The 11,198-nt window shown below is 37.8% G+C and overlaps 2 protein-coding genes across 2 annotated transcripts in view; one reads left to right on the forward strand and one right to left on the reverse strand.

The window, feature by feature from the left end:
• The window catches only part of LOC107685578 (E3 ubiquitin-protein ligase RNF115-like), a 13,189-nt gene extending 6,790 nt beyond the window's left edge, over positions 1-6,399 (forward strand). Inside the window, exons 6-9 of the mRNA XM_016482217.1 lie at positions 3,487-3,559; positions 3,648-3,741; positions 3,995-4,110; positions 5,457-6,399. Of these exons, the coding sequence (XP_016337703.1) occupies positions 3,487-3,559; positions 3,648-3,741; positions 3,995-4,110; positions 5,457-5,576 (403 nt within the window). The 3' untranslated portion in view covers positions 5,577-6,399. The remainder of the gene's footprint in view (positions 1-3,486; positions 3,560-3,647; positions 3,742-3,994; positions 4,111-5,456) is intronic.
• LOC107685577 (glucosylceramidase-like) overlaps positions 5,649-11,198 on the reverse strand; it is an 11,986-nt gene continuing 6,436 nt past the window's right edge. The window contains exons 5-10 of the mRNA XM_016482216.1: positions 10,069-10,241; positions 9,710-9,947; positions 9,375-9,599; positions 7,400-7,563; positions 6,979-7,095; positions 5,649-6,901 (exon numbers count right to left, since the gene is read on the reverse strand). Coding sequence (XP_016337702.1) covers positions 6,796-6,901; positions 6,979-7,095; positions 7,400-7,563; positions 9,375-9,599; positions 9,710-9,947; positions 10,069-10,241 — 1,023 coding nt within the window. The 3' untranslated portion in view covers positions 5,649-6,795. The remainder of the gene's footprint in view (positions 6,902-6,978; positions 7,096-7,399; positions 7,564-9,374; positions 9,600-9,709; positions 9,948-10,068; positions 10,242-11,198) is intronic.

Genomic DNA, 11,198 nt, shown 5'->3' on the forward strand with positions numbered 1-11,198 from the left:
GTAGATGTTACTACACTTCGAGTGAAGTTAACCTGTGGCAAATTCAATTGAATGGGTATGATTTGGAAAGGCACACACATCTTAATAAAAGGTCTAACGGCTGATAATGCATATCAGAGCAAAAACCAAGCCCTGAGGTCAAAAGAACTGCCTGTAGAGCTCAGAAACAGGTTTGCATCAAGCCACACGTCTGGGGAAGAGTTCAGAAAAAAATTCTGCCTCATTGAAGGTTCACATAAACATGTAGTCTCTGTTACCCTTAATTAAAGAAGTTTGAAACAAGCAGGACTCTTCCTAGAGCTGGCCTCCTGGCCAAACTGAGCAATTGACTTGGAATTTGCAAAAAAAAGCACCTAAAGGACCTTCAGACTGTGAGAAACAATATTCTCTGGTCTAATGAACCTCAATTCCAAACACCATGTTTGAAGGAAACCAGCTCTGCTCATCACCTGCAGAGTACCATCCCAAAAGTAAAGTGTTCTGTTAGCAGCCTCATGCTGTGGGGCTGTTTTTCAGCAGCAGGGACTGAGGGACTCATCAGAGTAGAAGAAAAACTCAATGCACCAAAATATTGAGAGAGCCTTAATGAAAACCTAGTCCAGAGCATCCAGAACCTCAGACTGGGCAGAAGGTTCACCTTCCAACAGGACAGTGAATCTAAGTACACAGCAAGAGTGACTTATAGACAACTCTGTGAATGTCCTTGAGTGGCCCAGCCAGAGCCTGAGCTTGAACCCAGTCAAATATTTCTGGAGAAACCTGAAAATGTGCGTCTGCCCCCATCCAACCTGACAGAGCTTGAGAGGTGAAGAGGTGAGGAGAAAAATGGCAGATAATTGCCAAATGCTGATGAACAACGCTTGTCGCATCAAACAAAAAAGACTTGAGGCTGTAAAGGTGCTTCAGCTAAATATTTAGTTAAGGGTATAAATACTTACGCAATGTACTTATTTCAGGTTTTTTTTTTTTTTTTTTATACATTTACAAGGTTGTGACAATTCTGTTTTTGCTTTGTCGATATGGTGTATGTAGTGTAGATTGATATGGAAAAAAGTAATTTAAAGCAGATTTACATAAGGCAGGAACATAACATAATGGGGGAAAAAAAAAAATGAAGGGGTATGAATACTTTTGCAAGGCACTGTATATGTATATATATATATATATATATAGATAGATAGATATAGATTATATGTGGACCAGTTTGTGACTTGTATAAGACTTTTTTTTAGTGTAACATATTTTAATAGAATGTCCAATTTTAAATAATACTAGATCTCGTTTTTACTGAGAAAATATATTAAAAGACATTTTAAAAAGGTCTCTCCTGGAAAAAAATGTTTATAATTTTTATAATTGATTAAAAGATTCTATAGGATTCTTATCAGTACTATTGTTGTTTTTTGTTTAGTGATTGCTTCTTAAAGGGATCATGAACTGACTCTGGTTTTTTTTAACTGTTTTTATGTACTGTTCTCTGAGGTCCACTTATAATGTTATCAAGATTTTTTTTTTGAATTGAGTGTTATTGTTGAGTGTTGAAATAAGTGACTTGAATTTAATTAAAGATTTTTACATCAAAAAACATAATTTAGAAGTAATAGGCTATTTTCTGTCTTATTTTTGACCCCCCTCATCAGAACGCTCTGTTTGAATAGGCGTGGCAGATTGTAGACTCGGAAGTAAACGCCCACTGCTATGATTTGCTAACAGTTGTGTATGTTTGACAGTCTACACCCTTCACAGATGGACGCTGCTGTGATTTAGGTTAAAAACGCATAAAGTACATAACAAATGATCTATTTAACAAAGCAATAGAGATCACGTCATAAAAACAGTTACTCACACTTGTGTGTTGCTGTTGGATCCAATATAGCCAGCACAGCATCATCTTTTAGTTTCAATCTTTTAAAAAATCCCACGTCGAATTGTGCCTTGTTTGTAAATGAATCCGTGGTAAAATGAAGTGAACAAAAGACAGAGTTCTTACTGACACGGTCTGGAACTTAATTAAAAAAGTTCTTTCACTCGTTCCTTATATTGCGATCCACTTATAATGTTATCAAGATTTTTTTTTTGAATTGAGTGTTATTGTTGAGTGTTGAAATAAGTGACTTGAATTTAATTAAAGATTTTTACATCAAAAAACATAATTTAGAAGTAATAGGCTATTTTCTGTCTTATTTTTGACCCCCCTCATCAGAACGCTCTGTTTGAATAGGCGTGGCAGATTGTAGACTCGGAAGTAAACGCCCACTGATGTGATTGGCTAACATTGGTATGATTGCAGTTTTTCATAGATGGACAGGTTAAAAATGCATAAATACTCAGTTCATATCAAACAATCTGTAATAACAAAGCAATAGTGATCACGTAATAAAAACAGTTACTCACACTTGTGTGGTGTGGCATTCTCTGAGGTCCACTTATAATGTTATCAAGATTTTTTTTTTGAATTGAGTGTTATTGTTGAGTGTTGAAATAAGTGACTTGAATTTAATTAAAGATTTTTACATCAAAAAACATAATTTAGAAGTAATAGGCTATTTTCTGTCTTATTTTTGACCCCCCTCATCAGAACGCTCTGTTTGAATAGGCGTGGCAGATTGTAGACTCGGAAGTAAACGCCCACTGCTATGATTTGCTAACAGTTGTGTATGTTTGACAGTCTACACCCTTCACAGATGGACGCTGCTGTGATTTAGGTTAAAAACGCATAAAGTACATAACAAATGATCTATTTAACAAAGCAATAGAGATCACGTCATAAAAACAGTTACTCACACTTGTGTGTTGCTGTTGGATCCAATATAGCCAGCACAGCATCATCTTTTAGTTTCAATCTTTTAAAAAATCCCACGTCGAATTGTGCCTTGTTTGTAAATGAATCCGTGGTAAAATGAAGTGAACAAAAGACAGAGTTCTTACTGACACGGTCTGGAACTTAATTAAAAAAGTTCTTTCACTCGTTCCTTATATTGCGATCAGAAGGAAGGAAATAAAAATACTGTTTTTTCCACAACTTGGCACTGCACAGCATCTTGTTGTCTTCAGAGCCATCTTTATCGTTTGGTTTCTACATAGACCTGCACGTTCACCTCTCTCGTAAACCCCTACATGCACGAATCGGTGGGCGGGGCTAAACAGACAGTGATGTCAATCTTCTTCTGCAGAGGCGGCTCTTATCCACACTATTACATCATAGAGTAGAACATTCCAAAAGCTGTCGTTTTGACAGACTGCTGTTTTTAGACTAACGACAAAGTTTTGAGTTCTGAAACTTACAGGATGTTTTTATGGTACAATGACCTCTTATATGTCAAAAGATCATGATTCACAAGATTCATGACCCCTTTAAGAAAAGATTATATTATTGTAAATGGTGTATTGAAATGACAGCCATTGTTACTGATATGGCATTAAAACATAAATACATAATAACATACATACTGGTCATCTTGGTGTTTTTGTGTGTGTGTGTGTTAGGACGGGCATGCTGCACTCAAACCCTGGGGTCTACGCCTGGGGACAGGGGGGTCTGGATGCAGTCATCACACAGGTAGCTGAGCAGGGGTTGTGTGTGCACGTTACCTGATCTGTGGCTCTGTGCAAACAAGCTGATCATCTTGAGTCTTTCTCTCACACAGTTATTGGGTCAGTTTGAGAACACGGGTCCACCTCCTGCTGAGAAAGAGAAAATTTCCTCCCTCCCCACTGTTATCATCACTCAGGAACACACTGGTTAGTCTCTCCTCTCTCTTCCCTTTTCTTTGAAGCTCTTGTTGTTGTTTTCTTCTGGTCTGTCAGAGGCACAGTGTGCCATTTCAGTTATGATTTAAGGCTTTCAGACTCAGTGGGGGTCATTGACCTACCAGTACGAGTCTTGTGTGGTGATGAATTCTAATTCCTATTTGAGGCAGCGCTCGTCTACTGAAATCTCATTATTCTCACCCCCTGCACGCTGTCTCTCTCTCGCTCTCCTCGCTTTTCCTAGACTGCAATATGGAGTGCCCTGTATGTAAGGAAGACTACACGGTCGGTGAGCCGGTCAGGCAGCTGCCCTGTAACCACATCTTCCATAGTGACTGCATCGTGCCCTGGCTTGAACTGGTGAGAGAAACAATAGGGAGGAAGGAGCCAGACTAAAGGGAGAGAATGGGGAAAAGACATAGGAAAAACATTTAGATATAAGAATCTTTTGAAGTACGGAAAAATGATGAACGGTAATGGAAATATATTCTGAAAGCATTTTATTTTATTTGTGTATAAACATCTGATAAATGTAATTAAGGGGTTGGAGTTGCAGCTCAAAATAAGTGTAAAAACATCTGGAATATTTTTAGTTTTTTTTTTCTTCTCCAAACACACATTTTATTGACTCAGCAATATCCAAGTGATTTGCACAGATGGAATTAACAAAATGTGACCAAGAAAATGAAGGAAAAAAAAGCCAAATGCCAAAAAGGATGATTCACTTGATCTTCTTCCTTATAGGCAGCTATGTATTTTCCAAATGTATTCAATGTTGACTACTGTTCAAAAGTTTGGGGTTGGTAAGAGTTTTTAATTATTTGTTTTTGTCTTAAAGAACTCTGACCAATGCTGTATTTGTTTGATCAAAAATATACTAAAACAGTCATGTTATGAAAAAATATTACAATTTAAATTGTTTACAATTTTAGTACATTAAAAAATTTATTTTTTCCTTGTGATTGCAAAACTGAATCTTATGCATGCATTACTCTAGTCTTCAGTGTCACATGTTCCTTCAGAAATCATTCTAATATGCGGAGTTGCTGCTCTAGTAACCTTTCTTATCAACGTTGAAAATAGTTGTGCTGCTTAATATTTTTGTGGAAAGTGATTTTTTCAGGATTCTTAGATAAACAGAAAGTAAAATAAAAACAAAAAACAGTATTTCTTTGAAATAGTAAAGACATTTATAATGTTTTTATTCTGTTCTCACTGAATAAAAGTATTTATTTTTTTAAGTACTTACCTCAGTCTTTTGAAAGGTAATGTAAGTGTGATATTAAAGACAGCGTTGTTTGTTAAATTCAGTAATTGGCTTATATATTATTGTTCTGAAGCCAAGACAAATTAAACATTATCTGGAAAATATTTACTTTTGTATTAAGTTGACTGATGGTGCAAGTGTGTTCCCAGATGCAAAGGAATGTTATAAGCAGTAAACGTAGAAATTATGCAGCCTTACAAAAAGTTTTAGCCAAAAAGTCATCATATGTATTCTTTATGAATTCACTGAAACCAACACAGCAGACTGTGTCAGGGGTGAAAAGTAACTATTTTGTTCAGAACCGGAAAGTTTGCATTTTTGTGCTTATTAGATCAAATCGTCCTCAGATTTTAGTAACTTATGACGTTTCAGTTTGAACTATATTTTCAAGGTCACGAATCGTCACTGACATACCTTTCTCTCTTCTTCCTCTCTGAAGCACGACACATGTCCTGTGTGCAGGAAGAGCCTCAATGGGGATGAAAGCGGCACTCGGTCCTCATCAGAGCCTTCTTCCCTAAACACTGATCCTCGCACTCCGGAGAGATGGTCCTTCTGAAACACACATGTCCGCGCGTCTCATCCGAGCTCTCTGTCTTAACCCAAGCTTATTTGTCTCTCTCTGCTTTTATTTTGTCTATTCTTTGTGTTCATCCCACCATGCTGGTGTATTTTTACTATGGTTTGTTTACTTCTGTTCTCTAACTCCGTCCTTCTCAGTTGTGTCTATCCTAATGTTTCTGTGTCTTTCAGACGTCTTTGATCTCCTCCAGAGTTTTCGCCTAGTTTACCCTTCCCTTTTTCCTTCCCCGAGTGAACAAACAAACAGTGCAGGATAAGGGTAGGGTCGGGCACATATTGTTGCTGTAGCAGCACAACTCCCCAACCCACATTTAGATGGTACAGTGTTCGGTTTCCCAGAGACAAGCTGTACTCCCCGCCTCTTGTCATTCAATGTGAATTCTCATTGGGATGGGGTGCCGTGTCTTTGCGGTTTATGAACGTTGTTTTACTTCCCCAGGCCTTCTGTTGTTCTCGCATCCCTTTTGTACAGGAGATCATGAAGTTTAGTCTCTCACTCTCCTTTTTGATTCCAACTCTGGTGTGTATATATCACAAACCCATCAATGTCATTCAGTTTAATTTGATTTAGTTCCTTTCACTCTCATTTCTATTACAGTTTCTTCTAATGTAAATAATTTTAGTTGGCAAACTCATTTAAGGAAGACAAAAAAAAAACATTGATGAAAATGACGATGAATTGCTAAATATTAAAGTATATAAATATATATTATATGATGTGTATGACCATGATGTATTAATAATAAAACTGAATAAAAACAAGGCAACATGTTGATCTTATGATACAGATGAACAACAAATGCATTCAGATCTTCCTATTTGATTTTTGTTGACATAAATATGCGTTCTCAGACGAGATGGCTGTGAGAAGTTGCGTTTATCGCGTCTTTTTAATTCTTCGCGTGTTTAGTGCAAGGAATTTTATACATCAGGTTTTTCCAGGAATGCTAGCATTACTTGTTAAAACATGACTCAATCACATTATTGCCTTTAAAATTGATAACTGTCCCATAAATCATCTTTTGACTGCCATGCACCAAAACAGCTTATGAAGCGAGATGGATAGATTATAAACCACCGTTGAATCTAGTGAAATGATTTCTTTGTGATTGTGGTTGCTGCAGTCATTTGAAATGGTTTGAGTTACTCGTTAAGGTGCATAGGTGGCTTATTGACGCGGTGTTTGGTACAACCGTTCAGCGTCTGCTCCACAGTAGTGTGAGGATTGAGTGAGGTGGAGCACTTCCTGGCAGAAAGCCCAGCGTTTGATCCCAAACTTCAAACTGCACCTCTTCTTCAGACCTGCAATTTCATAACGTTATATAAACCTGAAATGATGCAACAACACCAGTTGAGTGTAAATGATCACATTCTTTTACCTGTTGAGAATGATTAGCACGGCTGAGGCATCAGGTCTGATATAGGCAGAAATTTCCAGGCTGTTGTGCTGACTGAAGGACACGCCCACTCTCTGTGACCCCTCCCATAGGAACTTGCTGTCAGGTACAAAAAGTTACTCAATGCTCAGCTAAGACACAGTTCTACATATTGTATTGAAGAATGCTGTATTTGTATTATATAACTAAGATTTATGAAATAATGTGTAGTTTTACACAACCCGAGAATGATGGAAAAAAGTCAAGTGTATACTTGCTTACCTATGTTTACAATTAAATTACAGAAATAGCTGTTTAGCAGTAAACATTTATGCTAGTGAAAGCTGTATTTAATCTTTAGAAACCATTTTTGTCCCAAGAGCTGAATCTTGTCACTGTTAATGGTGCCTCGAATGGGTTTTACCTGAAGTGGGCCATACTGTAGAAGGTGGGCTGCTTGTAGAAGACGTCTTTACTTGAGTCCACAATAATAGGGCTGTCCACAAAGTTCTTAACCCAATTTGGCCCTCCATCCTGATTAAGGGCCAAGTTCCAGTCTGTCCAGCCAGTCACAAAGTCATTCAGGTCCTAAATAAAGAGAAGGGACATTATATAATAATTTTTAAATAATTACATAAAACATTTTCTATACATTATATTGCAACCACTTTGTATATTAGTGGCAGTGCACAAAAATATAGTGTATATTAATGGCCCCACAAAATTTTGCCTGTACATTTTTCTAAAAAATATATTTTAGAATCCTTTCTAAAGGAAACAAAAGAGATGAGGGAGAAAAGGCTTATATATATAATTAAATATTACATAAATATAATATGAATTAATAATTTTAAATTTTTATAAATAACATTAAATATTAATAAACTTCACATGTAAGCCTTTATTAAATAATGATAATATATTTGATACGTATAATATATATATTATATATACAGGTGCATCTCAATAAATTAGAATGTAATGGAAAAGTTCATTTATTTCAGTAATTCAACTCAAATTGTGAAACTCGTGTATTAAATGTATATTTCCTTCTGAATATAAACCCTTAAAATCAACACCATTATTATGCAGTTTTTTTCTTTTCTTTTTCCAAATACATTTTTACATTTATTACACGGCTCTGGAATACTTGATTTTGATTGGTCTGTTACTACATTTGGAGGTGTGTTATTTCCCAATAACAACCTTTGTCAATAGCAACGCCGAATAACATACAGCTCATCCGGGTATCACAGACTCACTCTCTCGTTTCATTTAAACACAGCTGCTTCCATCTTGCATCTCTGTTATTGTTGTCAATAACATAATAAACATGTAAGACTTTAAAAAAGTTACAAATCAATATCTCTTGTCCCCATGTGGTGAGAAGCTGTGTAATAAGTGGTATGACTGTACCTTATCCCTCAAATGTTCGTCTAGTTTTAACTTGTTCATTTGTGTAGGCAAAAAGCCACTTACTATGAACTGTTTTCTTCATGGAAGCTTTGTGTTTTATTTCAACTCAAATGAATATTTTGTGTCCAATTATTTACTTATGTGGGAAGTAGCCGTGTAATAAGTGGGATAATGTACATCCACCTGGGTGTTATTGCAAAATAAATCCCTTCAGGGCGTTACAAGATCACCTTGTCGGGGTCTATTCCACAATAACAACTGGCTAGATATACTGTACATTATCCCTTAAATATTTTATTTTATTTACATATATTGTTATTATACAGTGGTGGTACTCTCAGTGCTGGGTTGCGGCAGGAAGGGCATCCGACGTAAAACATGTGCCAAATCGGTTGTGCGGATCACTCCGCTGTGGCGACCCCTGATAAAAAGGGAGCAAGCCGAAGGAAGAGAGAGAGTTATTATACAGTGGTGGCCAAAATTATTAGAACACCTGACAGATCTGATATATATATATATATATATATATAAAATATTGACATTTTTTGCCTCCAAAACATGATTTAATTTCATAATGTTCATGAAACATGCAGATGGTTGTTCTGAGAACAACAAATATCAGATGAAGTGAGTCGTACTGTTTTTATCCACTTTTAACTTTAATATTTTGGTATGTCCACCTTTTGCAGCAATTACAGCAGCACATGTCTCTGGCATAGTGTCAGTATATTTCCTGAGAACTTCAACACTAACGTTATCTCGATGGGGTTGAGGTCCGGACTTTGAGGGGGCCAGTCCATCATTTTCAATGTTCCAGCAGATTCCTTCCGTCGCAGGTAGTTCTGGCAATAGTTCATTTTATGGGTATTGTAATGGCCAATTTAGCAAAAACAACTGAAACCGCTTAAATATACAATTTTGGCAACCACTGTATAGAGTAAATAATAATTTTTAATGAATAAATAATCAAATACACCGTGTACCTGTATGATGTCATGTGCATAATCTTCTGCTCTGTCCCAGCTGCCCAGACGCACCCCACGATCCAGCGGACTCCACCCAGCACACGCCTCGGTTGCAAACAGGAAGTACTCTGGGTAGAGGTGATGCGTGGTTGTCAGGGTGATGCCAGGTGGCGCAATGTTGTTCAGATACCAGTGAAAACCAATCCCGTGGACGTAACGTGCCGCTTGTACGTCACTCAGAACCTACAACAGGGAAGAGAGGTGGAGAGACAGAGATGAATGGAGTTTTGCCACCACCCCGCATCCTTATGATCATCCTCCCATCCTTCTTTTTGTCCACTCTCCTCACTTACCACTTTGGCCCAGTGTGGAAGCAGAAGTCGGTTGTCATCGAGGATCATGAGGCGGGTCTGGGGAAAGGATGAGGAATGGAGTCCTGGACCCAGATCCAGGGCGATCCAGTCGCGCTGTGTCTCCGGAGTAAAACCCAAAGCCTGAAAACTGTAATTTGTCATTTCGCCTGCAGTGGGCTCGTTTCCTGATGTCAACCCCCAGAAAGAAAGATTATATTTCTCATATTCCTCTAGAAATCTGAATAGGAAAGGTAAAAGGCCTTATTAAAAGGTTAAAAAGGCTGGAAATTTATTTCTTTTGTAGTTAGTTGTAGGTAAGATATTGATATTTAAATACAGTTTTAGGTTCCTTTATGCACCTAATGTAGTACTGGGCCCAGGTCTTATGCTCTTTGCCTCCTGGCTTGCCTTTGAGGGAGCCTTTGCCAATCAGTGCACCACTGGTCTTCAGCCAGGCGGGGGCGCTCCAAGCACTGGCAAACAGATTGAGAGGCTGAGCGGAGAGAGCCTGTGCCCGCTGCAGCAGGGGAATCTGGGAGAGAAAGATGACATGAATCAGTGTGACATCTGTGGTGTTGTGGTTAGGGGTGCGCGAAATGTATTGTCTACAAACATATTGTTATTGTTGTTTTAACAATGTGTCAGCAGATATTGAGTATGTTGCTCACTTTGCAAAAAAAAAAAACAAAATCGCATCTTGAGAGTCTACACATTTGACTGTGGTGTAGCCCAGTGTTTCCCAACCTTTTTTTAGTCGCGGCACCCTTTGGAAATTTTAACAAACTTGTGGCACCCTACAAAATTAATTTTGTCACAATATTTGAATTTCTAACTTCGATGTGATAATTTGAAAAGTATAGATATTCGGTACAACAGGGAAGAACTGCAGAATATAATGTCATACAGATATTTTTAATATTATTTAAAAATGTTGTCTATCAATTACTGCTGGGCGGTATACCGGTTCATACCGAATACCGGTTTTTATTTTTGTTATGATATGAATTTTGAAAATACCGCAATACCAGTATATGTCACTTAAACAACGTTCGGAACGTGACACTGTTTGAAAGGGGTCCCTTTTTACTGTTGCACTGTCGTGAGGGAACAGCTGTACGTGTTACTAAGCGTGAAAGTTCTGAAACTGAAGCTGTAGAACTAATAGAACGTGATGACAGAAGAACTCATCCACAATATCCACATTGACCGCCACAAATATCCACCGCCCCCTGCCATCAGCTCCCGCGTCTCACACACACACAAGTGCGACTTTAGCACTAGATTTAGCAACTTTCAGACCCTTTTAGCGGCCTTTTTCCATAGAATATTCATACTGACAAACCTAGCGACTTTTTTGTATAAACCTTAGCTATGGTTCAGTTGGAAGATTTCGCCAGTGCTGTCCCGCGAACGCGAGGTCTGACTTTCCTGGAGAAGTGTCACCTCTCTCGGCGTCTGTTCTGTGCAGTGAGCGGCAGAGAAGCAGCGC

The sequence above is a fragment of the Sinocyclocheilus anshuiensis genome, unplaced genomic scaffold (assembly GCF_001515605.1).
Source record: "Sinocyclocheilus anshuiensis isolate Anshui unplaced genomic scaffold, SAMN03320099.WGS_v1.1 scaffold185, whole genome shotgun sequence".
In the NCBI taxonomy this organism is placed as follows: Eukaryota; Metazoa; Chordata; class Actinopteri; order Cypriniformes; family Cyprinidae; genus Sinocyclocheilus; species Sinocyclocheilus anshuiensis.